At 46.7% G+C, this 22,900-nt stretch overlaps 1 protein-coding gene across 8 annotated transcripts in view; it reads right to left on the reverse strand.

Moving 5' to 3' along the window:
* Positions 1–129: 129 nt before the first annotated feature.
* LOC121567538 (MAP/microtubule affinity-regulating kinase 4-like) overlaps positions 130–22,900 on the reverse strand; it is a 50,769-nt gene continuing 27,998 nt past the window's right edge. Inside the window, exons 5-19 of one of the 8 annotated variants that reach the window (XM_045217576.1) lie at positions 20,083–20,148; positions 17,459–17,529; positions 17,178–17,234; positions 16,729–16,965; positions 16,258–16,377; positions 16,025–16,124; positions 15,706–15,815; positions 14,919–15,111; positions 14,065–14,291; positions 13,095–13,201; positions 10,024–10,293; positions 7,954–8,036; positions 6,237–6,281; positions 5,925–5,973; positions 130–3,029 (exon numbers count right to left, since the gene is read on the reverse strand). In XM_045217576.1, coding sequence (XP_045073511.1) covers positions 2,696–3,029; positions 5,925–5,973; positions 6,237–6,281; positions 7,954–8,036; positions 10,024–10,293; positions 13,095–13,201; positions 14,065–14,291; positions 14,919–15,111; positions 15,706–15,815; positions 16,025–16,124; positions 16,258–16,377; positions 16,729–16,965; positions 17,178–17,234; positions 17,459–17,529; positions 20,083–20,148 — 2,069 coding nt within the window. In that variant the 3' untranslated portion in view covers positions 130–2,695. Of the gene's footprint in view, positions 3,030–5,924; positions 5,974–6,236; positions 6,282–7,953; positions 8,037–10,023; positions 10,294–13,094; positions 13,202–14,064; positions 14,292–14,918; positions 15,112–15,705; positions 15,816–16,024; positions 16,125–16,257; positions 16,378–16,728; positions 16,966–17,177; positions 17,235–17,458; positions 17,530–20,082; positions 20,149–22,900 lie in introns of those variants that run through there. The other 7 variants (XM_045217591.1, XM_045217577.1, XM_045217585.1 and 4 more) reach the window with 7 other exon arrangements.

The raw sequence follows: 22,900 nt of genomic DNA on the forward strand, positions 1-22,900 counted from the left end.
TAATCAATTTTAGAATAAGTCCGTAACGTAACAAAATGTGGAAAAAGTAACGCGGTCTGAATACTTTCTGAATGCACTGTATAACATGACCAATCACAGTGAGAACAAAAATAAACGTGATACAAAATGTCAGAGTTTGAAAGGATAATTTATTTTTGCTTCACACAATTTTCCTTGGAGACATGCAGGACTGCAGGTCAGTCATTTCCATAGTTCCACCCCGTTTAACAGCGACTGCTTCCAACGCACAACTACTTTCTACTTATGAAGCATTGTCCTAAGCTTTAAGCAATACAGATGTGAATTGTTGGGCAAGAGGTCCTATTTTGGGCAAAGTTGCAAAAAAATTGCCCTAAATCACAGCTTTCATATTTTAAGACATTTGTGGCCACCTGTTGCAACTAAAATCTCCCATGATTCCTTGCAGCCGGCAAACTGAAGTCATAGTAGTGTTATGGATGACTATGTACTACTGCCATACACATAAATATTATTGCCAAAAGGAATAAGGTGGAAAATGGTGGAGTTTGAAAACAACTGAAAATGTGTGAGTGTGTTGGGCAGGCAGTCCAGTGTGGGCAGGCTGGCGAAGATGGTCAGGGGTGTCACAGGTTACGGAATATAACTGGGATGTTACATACTGTAGAAATGACATTGTACTGGAACAGTGACAAACAAGCACATTCTGTAATGAGAACATCATCCACTGTTGATTAATCTTTGAGCCATTTTTCAGCAAACAAGAAAGGTTGAGGAACATTCAGCGACACCAACAACACAGTCTGAGCTGAGAAAATAGAAACCTGGTTCAGAGATCTAAACTAGAAGAGCCCACTGCAGCAACTGGGAATGAAGTTCTGGCATGTCTGCTGCTGTGACCCACTGAGAGGCGACAAGGATCATTACTGTATATTGGTGCAAACCAAAGCCAGTGACAAACAGTCAAGGCCTGAGCAAGTGACTATCTACCTGACTTGGATCTATTGTGAGCAGCTTGGGGCCGTGGTTCATTTATAGAAGAGTGTCAGGGTTGATTTCAACGAGGTCACCCAGGGTCACATTCTAAACTACCCCCCTCCTCACTCTCGTATGTCACTCAGCAATACAGAAGTCTGATTGGTTACCAGAAGGGAAGTGGCTACATCACGCCTGTTTTGTTGACCAATTGCTCAGTGTTGCCGAGGGCGGTGTTGAGGAGCAGTTCGGAACTCATCCATCAGGGAACCACAGACACAAGAATCATTGGACTCAAATACTGAATGCAAATCAACAAGCATTGCTGTAGTTGTTATAGTCTGTGTGATCAATGATATATATTTTTTGAACAGAAAATTAGGAGTTGATCCAATTATCTTTTTATGCGATCTTGGGTCATCTTATACAAAAAAAGTGATCCAAATCTTGATTGTGGAAATGTGACAATCAATTTTCCACAACATAATACTAAACACAGCTTATATCAAATCGTGTTTGGAATCTTGGCCCTGTGTATGTGCTGTACCATTTAAGAGGAAATAAATTTGTAAGAGGTGATATTGCTAAACCAAAAGTGCTACCAGAAGAACATGTAGAATGCTTGTGTACATTACCTGCTGAAACGCAGAAAATCAAACGGTTACCTGCTCAGAAGAGCAGTCATCGCCTATTCTACTTTGGACATTGAAGTCAGACAGCTTTGCTCATTGGTAACCAACATACCGGTATATACAAAACAGAAAATGAAACTTGACGAGAGTAGCAGAGGTAATTCTTACAGAATTGAGCAGACGATGGATGGGCAGAAGGGTCTGGCATTTGTTTTACAGCATCGTTTTTTTGTCGTCTCTGCATTTCTGCATGTCTCCTTATATAGCAAGGGTGTCAAACATACGGCCCGGGGCCATATCAGGCGCGCGAGGGGGTCCAATCTGACCCGCGGGTTGGAGTAAAACAAAACAAAAACAACAATTTATTATTTTAAATATACTTTAAAATGACTACAACCAAATCAAAACTGTAGAAATGATAAGATAATGGACCTACATTCTTACAGTTTATTGACTGTGTCCAGCTCGTTAATAATCATCTAAATGAAAGCTAGACAGTCAGGGAGCATAACAATTTCAAACAATGATGGATAGAGGACTATTTTTGGCAAATTTTGACAGCAAGGAAATATAACACATTTTCAGTTCGGCCCTCCGGACCTTGTTGAAGACTGAATGCGGCCTCCAGGGAAAAATGAGTTTGACACCCCTGCTCTATAGCCTGAAGTTCTGTCTAGGAAAGGGCTGGCCCCTTGTTTCTTAAATATGCATTCAGTCTGCGTCAATCGCTCATGGAAGCGGAAAAAATAAAAACATAAAATTAAAAACAAAATAGCAGCTGTTAAAAAGGAATGACAACAAATATAATATAATCATAACGACGTTGACGAAATATATCTTCATCTGCAAATATGGAATTAAAAAATAACTGCTAGACTCCGTAGATTCACATAATATTGAGGTGCCTCAGCAGGGTTCATAGGTCATATGTCTGTGAGTGGCGGGCCCGGGCCTGTGCGTCTGCGTGTCCGTGTGGCACCAGAAGCGGGTCTTTGGCGGGGGTGAGGCGAGGTTGGCAGCGGGGGTAGCGGGTTCTGCCCGTCTCCTTCTCCCGCCCCCTTGGTCAGTCTGTCCAGTGTAGAAGCCCTCTGCCCCACCCCCTGTCGCCCTCAGAGCTCCAGCTCCTTGGACACTTTTGTGGCAATGTCCCGGAAGGCGAGCGGCGCCCCCCACAGGCGTTTGAAGCGCACGCCGCTGGTCTCAGCGGGGCCGGCGGGCAGCTGGCACACCTCAGCCTCGAAGGCCACGCGTGAGCCAGCCGCCCCGTGGGTGCAGGAGAGCAGGAAGGGCCCAGCCAGGTGGACCTGGCAGCCGCAGCCCTGAGCCGCCTCGCGCAGCGCCAGCACCACCTCCGCCGGGTCCCGCGGGCTCCGCACCCTCACATCCCAGCCGCATCGGGGGGTCCGGGGCTCTGCCGCTTTTTGATGCCCAGGTAGATGGCGACTGCAGGGGCAAAGTGAGTGAGGCATGGGTGGGTGGGAGTGGGGGAGTGATTGGGGGTGAAAGATTGAATGACAGAAGAGGATGCAGGTGGCGTGTGGGTGAGACGATGCATTCATGTGGGTGAGTGGAAGGGAAGAGGGGGACAGGGGAGAAATAGATTAGTATCATATATGGTTTGGTTTAACAGCCACAACTCTTAAAATGTATCAATAGAAATCCATTAAAATCCATTAAAATAGATAACAAGGCCAATAGAAATGAAAGTATATAAAATGTTTTTAACAGTCTTCACTGAAGAGTGGATGTAGCATCCACAATACATTGCCATCTTAAAATGCTGCCATAAATTAGACAATTCTAGAAAAATGTATCTGTGGTTCACAATTCAGTGGATACCGCAGTGCAATAAAATAGAATATTAGGAAGCAACAAAGTTAGGCAAGTCAACAACACAATTTTACCTTTTTGAGGACGCGTGTTCTTCAAGGCAACAATATTCTAAGTAATGCTGCACCATCATACCTCATTCATTAGACCAGGCTACAGTCATGCCCCACTCAATGATCTGAACTGTATGCATGGTGCAATCGGAAAGTATTAAGACCCCTTTACTTTTTCTACATTTTGTTACGCTACAGCCTTATTCAAAAATGGATTAAAAAAAATATGTCATCAATCTACACACAATACCCCATTATAACAGCGCGAAAACAGGTTTTTAGAAATGTTTGCAAATTTATACAAAATGAAAAACTGAAATAACACATTTACATAAGTATTCAGACCCTTACTCAGTACTTTGTTGAAGCACCTTTGGCAGCGATTACAGCCTTGAGTCTTCTTGGGTATGACGTTACAAGCTTGGCACACCTGTATTTGGGTAGTTTCTCCCATTCTTCTCCCCAGATCCTCTCAAGCTCTGACAGGTTGGATGGGGAGCGTCGTTGCACAGCTATATTCAGGTCTCTCCAGAGATGATCGATCATCAGGTTCAAGTACGGGATCTGGCTGGGTCACTCAAGGACATTCAGAGACTTGTCCCGAAGCCACCCCTGCGTTGTCTTGGCTGTGTGCTTAGGGTCGTTGTCCTGTTGGAAGGTGAACCTTCACCCCAGTCTGCTCCGTTCATCTTTCCCTCAATCCTGACTAGTCTCCTAGTCCCTGCCGCTGAAAAACAACCCCACTGCATGATGCTGCAACCACCATACTTCACCGTAGGGATGGTGCCAGGTTTCTTCTAGACGTGACGCTTGGCATTCAGACCAAAGAGTTCAATCTTGGTTTCATCAGACCAGAGAATCTTGTTGCTCATGGTCAGAGTCCTTTAGGTGCCTTTTGGCAAACCAAGCGGGCTGTGATGTGCCTTTTACTGAGGAGTGGCTTCCGTCTGGCCACTCTACCATAAAGGCCTGATTGGTGGAGTGCTGCAGAGATGGTTGTCCTTCTGAAGGTTCTCCCATCTCCACAGAGAAACTCTGGAGCTCTGTCAGAGTGACCATCGGGTTCTTGGTCACCTCCCTGACCAAGGCCCTTCTCCCCAGATTGCTCAGTTTGGCCGGGCGGCCAGCTCTAGGAATAGTCTTGGTGGTTCCAAACTTCTTCCATTTAAGAATGATGGAGGCCACTGTGTTCTTGGGGACCTTCAATGCTGCAGAAATTGTTTGGTACCCTTCCCCAGATCTGTGCCTTGACACAATCCTGTCTCGGAGCTCTACGGACAATTCCTTTGACCTCATGGCTTGGTTTTTGCTCTGACATGCACTGTCAACTGTCAGACCTTATATAGACAGGTGTGTGCCTTTCCAAATCATGTCCAATCAATTGAATTTACCACAGGTGGACTCAAATCAAGCTGTAGAAAAATATCAAGGATGATCAATGGAAACAGGATGCACTTGAGCTCAATTTCGAGTCTCATAGCAAAGGGTCTGAATACTTACATAAATAAGGTATTTCTGTTTTAATAAATTTGCAAGAATTAAAAACCTCTGTTCACTTTGTCATTATGGGGTATTGTGTGTAGATTTATGAGGAAAAACATTTATTAATCAATTTTAACATAACAAAATGTGGAAAAGGTAAGGGGTTTGAATACTTTCTGTATATTCAGGTCATTACATTATTATTTCTGGAGGTGTCTGTGGTTTGCAGGGTTGTGATCAATTCCTTTTCAATCTAGTCAAAAGTTCAGAAAGTAAACCAAATTCCAATTCTAATTCAACATTTTCCTAATTGAAAAGCATTGAAGAGAATTGGAATTTCAGTGTACTTCCTGAATTGAAATGGAATTAAACCCAACCCTGGTGGTTTGCACAGCTAATTGAAGTTGGCATTGATTTACATTTCAAAGCAGAAATGTTTATTTGGAATGCTGTCCTGGTGGGTCACAGAATCAGCTTGCAGTGGCATCTTACTTTGCTAAGTCACACGCTAGCAAAAACACATCTGCTGTGTAGGAAGGTGTAGGTTTAGGGGTGGACATAGCCAAGATACCAAACACTAGTACTCGTACTACTCTTGGAAACATAGGTAATAGTTCAACAGCATGACTTACCAACTATACGCACACACCACCAACACAACACAACTAAGACTGGAAGTTTTGTAGTGGAAGCTCTGTAAGTATTCTGCATGTCTACATAATTATAGGTATTCATTTATTAAAATCATTTGAGTATGTGAGAATGAGGTTAATGTCAAAGGTTGGGGAGTTTAAATTGTTAATATCACACACTGAGGAACCTACTTGATAAAACACACAAGGTTCCTACTTCAGAAAATAATTAGAGGCACTCACTCACAGGCATCTAGCACAGGGTACCACATCTACTATCTACGAGTCACACCAAGGGCATTTAGAGCTAATGCTGCATTGACCCACGCTCTGAGCTTTACCTGCTGGTTTTAACCAGAGACTGTTTGACCAGAGACTGTGCAGCCGAGGCTACAGTGTGAGGGAGAGAATAGAAATGCCTTTAGTAACTACTGGTCCTGGAGCTGCCATACTGCCCAATAGTGGGCAGACATGGAGTGATAGAGAATGTCTTTGATTGATATCCGTCACAACTATCTAACTGGTCTGGGATCGGTTTTGCATTGTGTGATCATAATGAATGTGGTTACAACTGGATTTGGGGAAACTGATCTTGGGCCAGTAATTAAAGAGGTTCTCATCACAGTGGGACATACTGTATTGTAGACACTCACCTTGTGACCGGAGATCTGCAGACTCTCTCAGGTTCGTCTGTGACCCTCAAGAGGAAGACAAAGGTGCGTGTTAGGAATGAATCAGCCAATAGAGAAATATCCCTTGTTCCCTCCTCTTCCTGTTCCCATCCTTCCTTCAGCAAGACAACATCAACCACAACACCAACTTAACAACAACACCATCAATTCATCAGAGCCAGAGTGACATCAACATTCCGAAATGCAAGGAAATTAAATGAAATAAAATAAAAATAAAAAAACATACACTTTGAAGCCACACTAGAAGTGTTATTTTAGAGGGAAGGGCTTGGGGCAGGTTCGGGTGTCTGCCAAGAGACTAGAAAGCTGCTAGTGCTTGCAATGCGTAACATAACTGGATAATTCTAACGTGTGCTGTGATGGATTTTAAGTGGGTTTGTAGAACATGTATTCCATTAATTCGGACAAAAAGCATATGAAAGCACATGGTGTTCGCCCAATGACTACTACCACTAAAGTATGGACAGGCTTTGAGATGTCCCATTACACATCCAACTAACACACACAAGGGGGCGCTGCTGTTCAAGCACCACAAAGAGTGTCGCCCATGTGCGTAACCTTCCCATTTCAAATGCCGTCCCCACAAACCTGGCAACCCAAATGCCATTCCAGGAACTGGGCGTGTCTTGAAAGAATTAGAGCTTTCCTTCTATAAAATCTCCATCTAACAGCATAAGGGAGAGATCTGAGCTGTTGAGTGTCTTAAAACAAACCTGCCAGTGGGATAGCGTCTGGGCTGCCATGTTAGGTCAAATCTCTCTCTGGGAGAGAGGGAGTGAGTGGAGCCCATGGGGAGTGGAGTGGAGTGGAGAGGGGGGATAAGGACTGACAAGCCTGTGCCTCTGGCTGGGACTGTGAAGGGGATCCCGTTAAGAGCGGGGATAAAGGCTCTATTACGCAACTAATCCTGGTTTAAAGTGTCAGCGATGCTAAGGACGCATGGCAGCAGCTTCTTACAAACAAAACCGCCACCCCCTCCAATCTGTACCTCCTTGGCCTTGTGATAGCGTTGTTTTGTGGCAAAGAGGTAGGTAGACTAAACCAAAAACATTGAAACAGCTTCACAGTACTTGCTCTGGGACTGATGACGTTCTAACAATGCGAGGAATATATGGGGTTCATTAAATGAGTCACCATCTTACAATCGTCATCAAAAGTACAACTGGACGACACACAACTGCACAATGAGTGGTGAGGTCATTAGGGTGAGGTGCACCCTGAAGCTTTAGGAGAAGGTAAAGAACAGCCCAGAGAGTCCAAAGTCACATCAGACCCCTTTGATTTTCAAAGGTATTATTGTTTTAAATGCTACAATCAGTTGGTAGATATCCATACAATAATAAATCCATTAACCAACTGCCTTTAATTGAACTGAAAATACAAGAAGAATGTATAGTGGATCCAAACTGCTCCTACATCAAGTACTACACGTCTGTGCGCATTTTAAAAGCCTTTGGAAAGCAGGGTCCTTGCTGGCTGTTGTTCTGTTGTTGTCAAGGGTATGCTGTGTCACCTGTGGCCTCTAGGGCGCGCTCTTGTACTGAACCCAGACAACAGACAGGGCGCACACAGAATGAGAGGGGAGTGGGTGAGGGGTTGGGGTTGGAGGTGCTGGCAGACAGACGGACAGGCAGACAGACAGAGCGAAGGAGCCAGAAACATGGGAAGAAGAACTTACTAACTGTTTTTGATCCCTGCGGAAGAGTGCAGCCCGAGACGGACTTGTTTGAGTTCGGACGCTTAGAGGGGTCAAGATTGACCCTACGAGGAAGAAGAGAGAGAAACAAAGAGAACGAGAGAGACAAAGAAAGAAAGACAGAGAAAGAGATATGGATAAAGGGGAAAAAAGAAGGATAAAAGATTGCAGCTGATTGGCAAGGAAACGTAAAGTTAACAAGGAAGAGTAAAGTAGTTAAGAAACAAACAAAACATGAAGCACCTCCCCAAAAAACAGCCAAGACCAAGAGAGAGAGAGAGAGAGAGAGAGAGAGAGAGTTTAGTAGGGAGATGTGAAGTGGGTAAGTGGGGGTTTTGAAGCCTGTGGTTAATAGAGGAGGAAGTAAGCCTGAGGAAAGTCAAAGCAGATTAAGGAGAGAGTGAGAGAGGGGGACGTAAGAAGCATTTCGGACCCTCCAGCAGTGTAAGTCTGAGTACCGATGGCCAGAAACACACACACACCTTACTGTCTCTCTAGGGCTAAGACGAATGCCCTCCAAATTGAGAAAGGGTTCCAAGTATCACTGCAAGAGTCACTGTCACCTGTCTTAGGCTACTGTAAAGGAGGGCACACAAAGCCCAACTGGCTTGTCCTTAACACACCATCTAACACTGTAGCCTACACGCTAGAGTTCTTCACGGATCCGAATACCCGAGACCCGATCCAGGACCCGAGCAGTTCTGGATCCAGAATTCTAAATAATGTCACGGGTCTGGGTCGGATCTGATATGATTGTCACGGGTATGTGTAATTTTAACTGACTTGTCCAGAAGGACCCATACAGATCCAAACGCGACTGCTGCAGTAATTGCATAATTTATACTGCTACTCTTTGCTTTTCACGAGAGGGGCGCGTGTAAGCTTGTTGTTGGTCAATCATAAGTCATCAAAGTGGCAATAGGCTATAGTCATAGAGCCTCTGTGTAGTACGAAGGTTAACAAATATCTAATCAATGGAAGATGGAATTAAAATGATGGAATTAAAAGTTAAAGGAGAAGGACAGGCTACAACGACCAAGAGACAACAGGTAGGCTGCTACTTTATATTCTGAATGAAGTCAGTTGTTGTTCTTTGCAACTGTAGGACGAGAAAGAGCATGCAGCATCAATTAGCCTAGCTAGCTGCTAGCTAGCTAGCTTAACTAGCTTCTCCCGGTTTGATGCAGTCAAGACAGGTACTACGTAAACATTTTGGATGATAAATAACCTAGCTACGGCAGCTATTAGTCTACTACAGCGCGAGTTGGCTCGGTTGGTTGCCTTCTCTCTCCTCTCCCTCCCTCCTCCGTTCCTGTGTCACTCTCTCACACTCACAGTAGCCTAAACACACAGCACGGCCCCTGCTAGAGCGTCACCTCTCTCTACCTCCTCTCCCTCACGCTTTATCAGTTCCGGTTAATAAAGTAGATTAAAAATGGACTTTTCTGCTGCTTCTCTCACTCGGTTCGGACCGGGTCTGGATCCGACCAGGTCTATACGGAACGGGTCTAGTTGTCCTCGGGTCTGTTCGGAACGGGTCTCTATTTGAAAAATGTATTTATGCATATCGGGTCTGGATTGGAAAGCCCCAAGTCCATTTCAGAACGGGTCCAACTTGTTGTAAAGGCCTCTACTACACGCTAGTCTAATTTAGGGTGCTATTTCATGGTCATATGCCTGAATTAACATTTATTTTCACTTTTGGTTCAGGCCTGCTATCTAGACTAAAGTTGATTGTCTTCATCAATGCACACAGATGAGTAGTTTACTGGGCTTCGCTAACAAAGATGTTGCGCACAGCATCATATAATTAGAACTAACGTCTATTAGAATCCTCCCAATTTCATGCTGCCTGTCCCTTTCAGCTGTTTAGACTAGGATTGCTTACACTTCTGATGTTTCTACTGAAATTCCTTCACTTAAAATATCCAGTCAATGGGGTTCAAGCTAAGAATTCTACCCTCACTATGGACTAGCCTAGAAGTGTTGGCGTCACTATACTGGGGGGCTAAAGCTCAGGGCTTCCTCACACTCCCTTCACTCTCCTCTTACCTGCGTGTGAGCTTGGAGGTGAGCTTGCTGAACAGGTTGGAGGTGGCGCGGGTACGTGCGTGGGGCAGGGGGCTGGCGTCGTGGGACAGAGTGGGGGAGGTGGGGGGAGCGTGGGAGGGAGGCCGCCGGTCCCTCAGCTGGCCCCCGTGGAAGGTGCTGCGGATGCTGGAGCCCCGGGTGAGGCGGGAGCCCGAAGAGGAGGAGGTCCCCGAGGCCCCAGCGATGCTGTGGGTGGAGGGTGAGGCCGGGGGCAGCCGGTGGGACATAGAGCTGAGAGAGGAGAGGAGAAAGGACAAAACAATCAATCAGATCATCATCACGTTCATCCATCACTCAACCATTAACAGTGAGGTGATCAGTCCATAATGTATGACAAAAGAAAATAGGGTATATCACCGTTCTAATGTATCGTTTGAGACAAACGATCTGAGCCAGAAAGGCTTTAGCTGGAGTTAGTTGAGCGTTAAGGCAGAGGGATGGTGAACCTCTACAGAGCTGAGTCACTGGGTAGGAGTGGATTACTGCAACTCGTTGTTGGCTGGGCTCCCTGCCTGTGCCATTAAACCCCTACAACTAATCCAGAATGCTGCAGCCCGTCTGGTGTTCAACCTTCCCAAGTTCTCTCACGTCACCCCGCTCCTCCGCACACTACACTGGCTTCCAGTTGAAGCTTGCATCTGCTACAAGACCATGGTGCTTGCCTACGGAGCTGTGAGGGGAATGGCACCTCCTTACCTTCAGGCTCTGATCAGTCCCTACACCCAAACGAGGGCATTGCGTTCATCCACCTCTGGCCTGCTGGCCCCCCTACCTCTGCGGAAGCACAGTTCCCGCTCAGCCCAGTCAAAACTGTTCACTGCTCTTGCACCCCAATGGTGGAACAAGCTCCCTCTTGACGCCAGGACAGCGGAGTCACTCACCACCTTCCGGAGACACTTGAAACCCCACCTCTTTAAGGAATACCTGGGATAGGATAAAATTAATCCTTCTACCCTCCCCCTACCAAAAAATGTTTTTGTTGATATATTGTAAAGTGGTTGTCCCACTGGCTATCATAAGGTGAATGCACCAATTTGTAAGTCGCTCTGGATAAGAACGTCTGCTAAATGACAAAAATGTAAATGAAAATGTAAATGTAGGAGCTTCCACTTGTATTGGCTTTCATCATACAGAGAGAGAAGGCTGGTGAGGCCAAATCAGACCTGGGCCTTTGGTGGAAACAGACTGAGGGGGATCAGGGAGGAGGGAAGGACAGACTGGAAAGGGGGATGTGGGAGGGGTGTGACTGGTAGGCTGGTAAAAAGTGAGAAAAGAAAAGTGAGCATAGAAATAGAAAGGGAAAGAGAGAAAGAGAGGGTGAGAGATAGAGAGAGAGGGTGAGAGATAGAGAGAGAGGGTGAGAGATAGAGAGAGAGGGTGAGAGACAGAGAGAGAGGGTGAGAGATAGAGAGAGAGGGTGAGAGATAGAGAGAGAGGGTGAGAGATAGAGAGAGAGGGTGAGAGATAGAGAGAGAGGGTGAGAGATAGAGAGAGAGGGTGAGAGATAGAGAGAGAGGGTGAGAGATAGAGAGAGAGGGTGAGAGATAGAGAGAGAGGGTGAGAGATAGATAGAGAGATAGAGAGGGTGAGATAGAGAGATTGAGAGATAGAGGGTGAGAGATGGTGAGAGATAGAGAGGGTGAGAGATTGAGAGATAGAGGGTGAGAGATAGAGAGGGTGAGAGATTGAGAGATAGAGGGTGAGAGATGGTGAGAGATAGAGAGGGTGAGAGATTGAGAGATAGAGGGTGAGAGATGGTGAGAGATAGAGAGGGTGAGAGATAGAGAGAGGGTGAGAGATAGAGAGAGGGTGAGAGATAGAGAGAGGGTGAGAGATAGAGAGAGGGTGAGAGATAGAGAGAGGGTGAGAGAGAGATAGAGAGGGTGAGATGGAGATAGAGAGATAGAGAGGGTGAGATAGAGAGAGAGGGTGAGAGATAGAGAGAGAGGGTGAGAGATGGAGAGAGAGAGAGAGAGGGTGAGAGATAGAGAGAGGGTGAGATAGAGAGAGGGTGAGATAGAGAGAGATGGTGAGATAGAGAGAGAGGGCTTGAGGGAGAGATGGAGAGCAACAGACTGAAAATGAAGCTTTCAGACATCTGCTTGGAGGCGTGTGGACGTCCAGCAGCAGCCACCTCTCCTTCCCCATGTCCCCTTAACCCTGCATCCTTTCATCCACTTGGCAGAGCTCCCCCTCCCATTGTCCCCTTGTCCCGCTCCCTACAGTTCTCCCTGACTGGCTGGGTTAGCTAGGCTGGCTGAGCCCCTGTTGGCCTGGGGCTGCTTTACTTAAGCTTAACGCTCTAAATAACCAGAGTTCTGATAGACAGACACACAGTGAGAGGGGCCGAGTAGGGCAGACACATCAGAGTCCTTTTGTTGATTTGCAGCCGTTTCAGAGCATAATCACTTACCCTCAACCTGAGCCCCAAAGCAAAAGAGACCAGGGGCAGGAACTGAAAATGTGTAGAATGTAATGCATGATTACTATGACCATGTATTTCTGTGTGTATCATGTGATTGTATGACAGCATGCATGTCTGTATGAGCATGATTATTTGTGTATGTTTACAAGTTTGTTGGTTTGTGTATTTTGTCATTGTGTGTATGCAGTGGTGTAACTATGTGCTCCAGCACGTGTGTCCCGTCAGCCCATCTAGAGTGGCATTGCATTGACAGGGCCTAGGAGGCGGTTGGTGGTCAAGTTGGGACACTGCCAGACCCTGCTTTCCCCCTCCACCCCCACCCTTCCCCTCCCCCAGTGCTAGGACTTCAGGTCACATGATAACCACCACATTCTGACACACCACGTAAGCTCTTTATCTCCTAGTCAAGAGATGTAATGAATGTTATACACACAAACACACCACTACAGTACAGTACAGTACAGTCAAAACACACAGGTTATGTATGAACACAATGTTGAGAAAGTGAATGTACACTATCCCTGCTATTATACTCAAGGAGTCAACAAATGTAGAAGCACATGTGCAACACTCAAACACAAACACGAAACCCAAACGCTCTGCTCACCTGTTCTCCTTTCCGTTCTGTAGTAGGGAGGGCCTTTCTGTGCTGTTCCGGTCCGTGGTGCACACGTACGTGTTCCGTCGAATCATGGCACTTGCTGGGACGTTGTTCTGAAAGGCAGAGAGAATGACAGTTGGATAGATAACACGTTGACTGTGATTTGGTGAAATTCAGAAAGGCATCCATCATATATCCCTCCTCTCCTCCATATAATGTTATTGTCTAATGGTTACATAATGCTAGGGATGTTTATGTCTATTCAAAGCCCTGACTCTGATAATGTCCACCCCCCACATCAAAATTGTCAGCGAACGCATCCCAAATGGCACCCTATTCCCTTTATAGTGCATTACGTTGAATAAAATGGCACCCTATTCCCTATATAGTGCGCTACTTATGGGTCCTGGTCAAAAGGAGTGCACTTTAGGGAATAGGGTGCCATTTGGAACGTAACCACAGTATCAGTGTTGAACTCTTGTTGTCCCTCTCAGCCCACCCTGTCAGAGTGCCTCTGAGCCCTTCAAAGGGTTCATCTTAGGTTCATCTCCATATTCTCCATTCACACTGTTGCTATTGTTGTTCATCCCTATACTGTTTCTGGACCTATACGCTAGCGTTAAATCTCTATTCTCTCTGTCCACATCTTAGTTTAGCATTCATCTGTAGATTCTCTATTCAAAGTATTATTGGTTCATTCTCCCGCACACTGATCTTAGTTTCATTAATCGCTTGTAACATTGCCTCTTGATGGTGTGAACCCCTCTTTTCCCTGTGTGTGTGCGTGTTTATATTGTATAATTATGTGTAAGGTCATGTTGTAGGCCGATCAATGGTTGCGTGCCACTTCATCAACGGTGCAGTCTGGCATCAGATAACTCTATTATATGATGTGGTTTGCTGACATGTAGTGAGCCTGGAACGCTGCAATGTAGTCAGCCTAGAACATGGCCTATGTGCATGTGTGTGTGCTCACCGTGGCGGTGTTAATCTCCTTGCGGCGGTCTGGGATCTCTGACTTGTTGGGATTGTTGGCGCTGCTCACCATGGGGCTGGAGGGGGGCTGGATGGAGCGGCTGCCTACCACGCTGCTGCTGACCTTCCGGGATGCCATGCGCCCCCCCTCCTCCTTCAGCTCCCTGTCTGCCCCCGCCACGCTGCTGGGGCTACGCTTGGGGTGGGATGGGGGCGCTGCTGGACCGCCTGCACAACAGACAGACAGGGCAGAGGATACAACATGAGAATCAAAGTCTGGTCCTGTTTGGCTCAGTTGGTGGAGCAAGGCGCTTGTAAAACCAAGATTGTGGGTTGGAATTCAGCTGGGGCCACCCATACGTACAATTCTGCATGGACTACTGTAAATCGTTTGGGTTAAACAGCATGTTATGATATTATAGACTGACACGAGTGGGAAATGCACAAATTATGAAGATCTCACACACTGACTGGTGACCTCACACTGATACCCACAAAGCAAACATTCTCAAACTTGGCAGAACGGAAGGAAATCCTACTTCACAACCATTTAAAACACAAGTGAGGAGGTAGTGACGGACAGCTAGTTGGACCACAAACACCCCAGTAGTTAGGTTAGACACTAATTCATGTAATGTCACGGTTAGACAAGCTCCTATGACACATAGCCTAATACTCCCAGATGGACAGACAGTAATGTATATCAACAGTAACTACTACCTATTCCCTTTATAGTGCACTACTACTGACTACTGCATTACTTTTGAACAGAGCTCTGGGCTCTAGTCAAATGTAGTGCACCATTTAGGGAATAGGGTGCATTTTGGGATGCAGCCTTAGAGACAGCCCACTCACAGAAGTCGCTGTGCCTCCTGCGGGGGTGGTAGGTGGAGGCGCTGCGCTGGGTGGTCTTGCTGTGGGAGGAGGAGGAGGCCGAGGCGGAGGTGGTGGAGGAGGTGGAGTGTTTACTGGTGCCGTTGGTGACGGTGCTGGGCCGTACCCGCGCCAGGCTCAGACTGCTGATTGACCGAGTCTCGATGCCCTCCACCTGACACACACACACACAGAGAGAGAGAAACACACGTTAGGATCAGGACTCAGGTGACTGTGGACAGTGTGGACACACAGGCATGCACACACACGTATTGTAGCAGACCGGCACGCCAGGTGTTCCCCTAGGATTTGTGTTAGCAGCGGTGGCAAAGGCAGCGGAGGGCGATTTTCTTTGTAGAACAACTGTGAGGTCACGTCTGGTGACTTTTTAAAAGGACATTCTACTCCAAAATGCATGAAAATTAAATTATTTTGACACCATCTGAAATATAACTGGTGCGCGCCACTGCACTGCAGGGAGATGATGAGGAGCTAGCGGTGGCTCTGCGCTCATGGCTATCATTCCCACCACTGCTTGCTCTGTTTGCTACAAATATACTGATCTTAAAGGGATAGCGCGAGACTTTGGCAATGAATTCCCCAAATCTCACACTATCCCTTTAAAAGAGTGTCTCTGCAGAAATATATCTAAAAAAAACTCAACATTTCAGGGGGAACACTGGGAAGGTAGACAGGCAACACATAAAGCCTTAATGATGAAGGATTTTCTCTCTCACCCACCCACCCACACCGTCTCGTTGTGCCTCACCTCATTCATGCGTCCCAGTAAGAGGTAGGTGGCGGTGACCTCGTTGTACTTCCGAGTGGTCAGAGCGTCTTTGATGTCGTCACGGGTGTAACCCATCCCCACCATCACCTCTGAAGGCGAGTGGAGAGATGAGGGACGTTACACAGAGATACAGGCTAAAAGAAAGAAGAGGATGGGTGTGTCCCAAATAATAATAATAAAAATAATACTACTACCACTACTACTACTAGGGGCCAGTGCACTAAATATGGAATATGGTGCCATTTGGGACGCATACGATATGTAGGTAGGGAGTAGAGGGGAGTTAGAGGTATTTCACCGATGCGGCTGGCATCATTATGGTCCTCCACAGGCTCTATATGAGGCTTCAGTTCTTCTCCGTCGTAGCCAGAGTTAATCCACTTGTCGTTCATGATTTGCTAATGAGGAGGGATAAAACGATGTGTTAAAGATGGCACAAACAGGGTGTGTGTGTGTGTGTGTGTGTGTGTACTGTATGGCTTGTGTGTGTGTACTGTATGGCTGAGTGCCGCCTGCAGTTGCCCTCCTCACCTCCAGGGTGCAGCGTTTGGTGGGGTTGAGCACCAGGAACCTGCGCAGGATGCCCTCGCAGTCGGTGGACATGTAGAAGGGCACGCGGTACTTCCCACGCAGAACACGCTCCCGCAGCTCCTGGAGAACAACACATACAGATAACATGCACAAAACGTTATATAACATTACACAAAAACATGATACATAATAATGGCAAATGGACTAAAAGACAATGGGCCCCCTCTCTTGATCAACTGAACATGAAAATAAAATGTGAACATGAACTAATCAGCACAAAACCCTTCAGTACAACAGGCAGCATTAGTAACCAAAAACGTCACATTTGGCACCCTATTCCCTATATAGTGCACAACTTTTGACCACACCATATGGGACCGGACCAAAAGTAGTGCCCTATATAGGGAATAGAGTGCCATTTGGGACTCAGCCAAAGTAAAGGCCATTTGTCTGCGCTGCGGGGGGCCTTGCCTTGAGGTTCTGCCCGTCGAAGGGCAGTGATCCGCTGACCAGCGTGTAGAGGATGACCCCCAGGCTCCAGATGTCCACCTCAGGCCCGTCGTACTTCTTCCCCTGGAACAGCTCCGGTGCTGCATAGGGAGGGGAGCCACAGAATGTGTCCAGCTTGTTGCCCATGGTGAACTCGTTACTGAAGCCAAAGTCTGCGATCTTGATGTTGGAGTCGGCATCCAGCAAGAGGTTCTCAGCCTGCAGAGACAGGTGAAGATAGCAGAGTGCAGCTTTAAGGATCAAGAGTTTGTTCAATTCAGGCTGAGTTTGTATGCTCATTTCAGGAAAGAGATTATCAGTGTTCCACATTCGTTAATGTATTGATATTGATATGCTTAATATCAATGAGTGGTTGTCATTTTGGACAGTGAAAAAGGGCCCATGTCATCAGATCTGAACAAGTCACATACTTTAAGGTCCCTGTGAACAATGTTCTTCAGGTGACAGTAGTGGACAGCAGACACAATCTAGATAGATAGATATATATAGAGAGAGAGGGAGAGGGGGGAGAGAGACAGAGAGAGAGAGAGCGAGAGAGAGAAGGAAGGGGAGTGAGACAAGTCACAGTAAAAAACCCACACACAGACACTGACACATACAAGCTTATAATAACGCTTGCAATGTAATACAGGCCAACTCAACACCATTCACTGGGTTTTGTTGTGATTATACATTTTTGGTCACATCTCACCTGACGGAATTTGGCCCGCGCCTCTTTCTCTTTCATTCTGCCATGGGACACGAGGTAGTCAAACACTTCACCTGAGGGAGAGCGAGACAAACCGCATCAACAAACAGAGAATCAGGCTTACAACACCGTCTGGTTGAATAGTGTGTGTAATTGAGGCACCTATACCGTATATTAGTGATGCACGGGTTGACTCATAACCCGCAGTCCCCACGGTTATATACGCGGGGCGGGCGGGTTAATGGTCATGAAAGAGAAAATGCATATAAAATCAATACATTTATCCTTCTTGTGCAATTCATATCTGTAGGCTACATTAAGGTTTAAATGTTGTTACTTTTATCTGGAGTTAGTGTGCAGACTTAGCTTTAGGGTCTAACTGTATGCTCGCCGGCAGAAAAAGTTAACTTCGATCCACTGAGGCAAAAAGGACAATGTCGGAGTTTATTTCAATAAGAGAAAAGCTGCGAAATGGAGAGTTGACAATAAATAGAAGGGAGGGCCAGAACAGTAGTCTAATGTTGGGGAAAGATTTGGTAAAGAGGATGATAGCAGTGCCGGCTATGTTATGTGTGATGATTGTTAGGCGCTATACAAATTCAACAGTCACAAGACGGGGACTTCCAAATGGCACATCAAGGGAACTACTGTTCAGATGGGTTAAATGGAATAGTAGCCAGAAATCTGGACAGACTGTAGGTCTATAACCTCTCACATAGCCAAATATAACATGAACTCTTGCAAAATTAAGGATTTCTTGAGGTAAAATTATACACCAAATGTACATTTTGACTCGGGAATGTGATTTATTTATTTCAGCATCTTGAGAGAATGAATGTGCGGTTAGGGACCATCTGTAAAGGTGCCATCTTTATCAGCATCATAAAAGCTGATAGTAGCCTATTTCAACCTCATAAAATATGCATCTAAGCCGAACTTAAATCTTATCAGAAACATGTTGGGTAGTTTTCACAGCTTTACATTTTCTTCAAACCGGTTAAATTGATGTCATTTGGAAATTTGACACAGAAAATATTTCCCTTTAAAAAAAAAATATTTATTGCATTTTCTCCCCGGCGAGTGGCCAATAGAAGCAGAGATGAAAGAAAAAAACTTTACAGATGTCAACTAGATTGAAGCATCCATTCTAGCGATTTATGACATTCTGGTGAGCAGGGTTTATTTAGTCTTCCAGCGCAACAAGTAATGACAGAAGAGAAGCTGCATTTATCTAATTATAGAAGTAGTTAGAAGTTGACTAACAAATAGCCTGCCAAAATTTCAGTAATTATAAGCAGAAACATAGAGCTATCTAAAAAGGCCTGTCAAAATTTTTTTTAGCTCCGCCATCTCTGACTGTACAGCACATTTTCTATATTTGCGGTTTATGGTTGGGTGCGGGCCTCAGATTTTCACTTTACCACATAGTCGGCCGGTTGCAGATGGGTTATTAGCAATTGCGGGCGGGTGCGGGTGAAGAAACAGCTGACCCGCACACCACTGATGTATATATAGTGTATTTATAAGAGTCATACAATATCATTATATTGTATTTCTATGATGCACACATTAAGTGAGCGAGTGAGGAGAAATTGTAATGTAAGAATATGAAGACCAAAAAAATATAAAAAAATATGTTCTAAATGTTTTATTGTCACATACCATATCAGCCATAGTAGTACGGCGCCCCCTATGCCAAAGGGAAGCATACGCAGCAGTAGCATCATAAGTGAGATGGACTATTACATTGAGACTGATCTGGGCTCAGTATCTTCATTATGGAGCCTATAGGGCCTCATTCACCTCAGTGATCCCTGGCCTTATGGTTGACTTTGGGTCATTTACTGAGTGATCATTGACCGGCTAATGAAAAGATGAGGAGTGAGAGGACGATGATGACAAAGAGAGAGAGAAGGAGGGAGAGAGAGAAATAAAGAGAAAGAGAGGGGCAACGAGAAAGAGCAAGAGAAAAAGTGAGAGAGAGAGGCAGAGACAAAAACGAAGAGAGGGTTTAAGAGAAAGAAAGAGGAAAAAAGGGTGATAGAACGAAAGAGAGGGTCAGAGGAGAGAGAGAGTGAAGTTATGAAGTACAGTGAGCCACGGTCACATCTGGATGTCTTATTGATGTGACGGATGCATGGGCATGTCTACATGTCTGTGACCCACGCATGTGTCTGGGAATATGTGGTGGTGGTGGTGTGAGAGAGAGAGTGACTGAATGAATGAATGCATGAGTGTGTGTTGTGTTTATGTACAGTATGTGCTTCATGCTAGAGGGCACATCCACTGGGGAAAAAAGCAGTGAGGTTGAGATCAGGAGGGGGCACATGCTTGGCTAGTAGTTCCTTATTTGGCAAGAAACAGAATGGGAGGAAAAATTGGACAAACGAGCGGAGTGGGGATTAGAGAAGGGGGGGGGGCACAAGCAAAGTGAAGAATGGAGAGAAAGTGAACATGAAGGAAGGGGAGCGAAAATGACAGGGAGGACGGCGGTCAGAAGAAAATCGATGGGTCAGAGGTACTGGGGAGAGGGAAAGTGTGAGGGAAGGGTGGAGAGAAAAGAGATGAGAGAGAGAGAAATGGAGGAGCGAGTGGGGATACTGATTAAGGTGAGGTACTCTGCTCACCCCCACTGGCGTACTCCATTATCAGATAGAGCGTATTCTCTGTCTCGATCACCTCAAACAGCTGCACTGTAACACACAAACACACACAGACACCTCAGTACAGTGGCACAGACAAACCATACACACAGTTCATAATGCACAATGTGATTTACTGTGTGTTCCTTAGAGCAGGGAGATGTGCTGTAAATGCACAACATTTACATTTTAGACATTGTGATGTCACGAGAGGCTGTGTCCTGGAGGGACGTTACATCCCCCTGAGGTGGCTGCAAACCCAGACAGCTATGGCTCCATCTGCTGGTATGGTCGGGAACTCCACCCCTCTATGGCCAATCTTCCCACGCAGCTGAAACAAATGAGGAGCTGATGAGCTGAAGGTTTGTTGAAGGGAAGAGACACGGTCTCCAGGCTGGGCTCTCTGGAGGACAAGAGTGCTGCACGTCCACTTCCATGAGGAATATAAGGATTTGGAGATACTTACCTTTGGGAAATACTCACCTTTGGATATATGCACCTGTGGAAATACGTGTGGGACATTTGGAAGGACGTTTTGCTGGGTTGGCCACTAGCTGCAACGTGGAATACAGTAAGACTGGGGAAAAGTTATTTGAGCGAGGGAGAGTTATGATTTTGGATGTGGAAGAGACATCCCTGAACTGTTAACCCTTAAAGAGCCACCAGAGAACAGAATTGTGTTATACTTTCGTTAGTTTCCCAAGACCTTTAATAAAATCCTTGTTTTGGTTGAACCTGGTCTCCTTGCACTACTTGAGCAATCCCGCTGAAAGCTGTGTAGCCTCTCGTGACATCACAGATGGTGGAGAATACGGGCACGCTCAAGCGTTAATAGTGCATGTCAGAGGAGGATACCGAAGGTTTGATCACCCAGTTTTCCAAGTTGGCCGTAGGCTCCCCGCCCGACTGAAATGGAGGACATATTGAAAGCCCTTGTTGCTGGCCAGCAAGCCCAGATGCAAGCAAATGTGGCTCTCTTGGAGGAGCAAAAGAAAGCCAACCTTCTGAAGGCAGAGGAATTGCAGTTGCAGAGACAGAGGGTTGTCCAAAATACCCGCCCAATAAAGGCAAGTGACTTTATATCTAAGATGGGAGCTACCGATGACATTGAGGCATACCTGCATGCATTTGAGGCCACGGCCACTAGGGAAGCCTGGCCCAAGCAACAGTGGGTTGGTCTGTTAGCCCCCCTTTCTAACCGGGGAATCACTGAATGCTGTCCGGGACCTGGGCCCTGACCAGGTTACTGACTATGATGCCCTGAAGTCTGAGATCCTCAGCAGATATGGACTCACAAAGTTTGGTATGGCCCAGCGCTTTCACAGCTGGACCTTCCAACCAGACCAACCTCCTCGGGCGCAGATGCATGAACTTGTCCGAATCGCAAGGAAATGGCTGGATCCGCAGAGGAATACAGCAGCGGCGGTGGTGGAGGCCGTTGTGGTGGATCGTTACCTACGCGCCCTGCCTTATGAGGCAAAACGGTTCATCAGTCAACAGGCCTTGACCACGGCTGATCTGACCGTGGAAGCTGTGGAAAAGTACCAGGCCACAGCGGAGATGCTGAATGCTTCCCGAAAAGACCCCAGGAGTGCGGCCCCACCACAAATGGGAAGAACCCGTCCAAAGGACCCCAAGGTCTCGAACCCAGCCACGTCAGGACTTATCCCGGCTCCAGGGGGGAGCCAGAAACCAGGCGGGTCCAAGAAGAGTACACCAGGAGGGGGGAAACTCGACAGTGTTACCGGTGTGGGGAGATGGGACATATCTCCTGGCAGTGTGGGAAACCAGCCGATGAACCTATGCCCACTGCGGAGTCCTCCAGCTCAGCACCCACACACCGTGTTGCCTCGCTCTTGGGAGTCGTAGATGGCGGCCCAGATCGACCCCCCACCTGCCCGGTAACTGTGAATCACCATGATGTGGAGGCCTTACTGGATTCTGGTAGCCGGGCCACCCTGGTGCGTAAGGATTTGGTGGGCCCAACGTGTCTGACCCCCGGGGAAAGTCCTCCCAGTTTCCTGTGTCCATGGGGACACCAGAGAATACCCCATTACTGAACTTACAATGACCAGCACACGGGGAACCATACACACGACGGCGGGGGTGGTTGATTCCCTCCCCGTCCCTGTCCTAATTGGACGAGACTGCCCAGCCTTTTACCCACTCTGGAGAGAGTCTCAGGAGAGGATAACCCGAGTACCTCGGAAACGGAGAGGCAAGACTCATCCTGGGAAGGCTCCGGTGCAATCCTCCGAGTTACTCACTCCCGCCCGGGCTCTGATAGGGATGGCAGGTGCCCAGACCGACACAGAGACGGAGCTACAGAATCTGGACAAAGAACTGTCTGGTCTGAAGGGGACCGCTGGGAGGTATCGTTTGTTAAAGCAACAGTTAGACATGAAGACAGAAGAGTTAGATATCCTCCAGGCTAAACTCCAACAGAGCTCCTTCCCTAAGCAACAGGAGGAGCTGGAGAGGCTGCGCAGGACCATCGAGGAGTGTGAGGAGACCCTGCGCAGTAGTAAGGAGGTCCAGAAGAAGGCAGAGGAGAAGTACAAGGTGTTGGAGAACAAGATGAAGAATGCGGAGGCAGAGAGAGAGAAGGAACTGAAAGCTGCTCAACAGAAGCTAAACTCTGCTAAAACCAAGGCTGATGCGTTCAGTAAGAAACTCAAGGAGAGACAACAGGAGGCTGAGTCCCTGGTCCTAGAGTTGGAGGAGTTGAAGAGAGAGCAGTCTGGCAAGCACCACGGCAATGCGGACGCCCTCTCCCGGCGTGATGCCTTCTTCGCTGCCTTTA

Source organism: Coregonus clupeaformis, chromosome 6 (genome assembly GCF_020615455.1).
Source record: "Coregonus clupeaformis isolate EN_2021a chromosome 6, ASM2061545v1, whole genome shotgun sequence".
Taxonomy (NCBI): domain Eukaryota; kingdom Metazoa; phylum Chordata; class Actinopteri; order Salmoniformes; family Salmonidae; genus Coregonus; species Coregonus clupeaformis.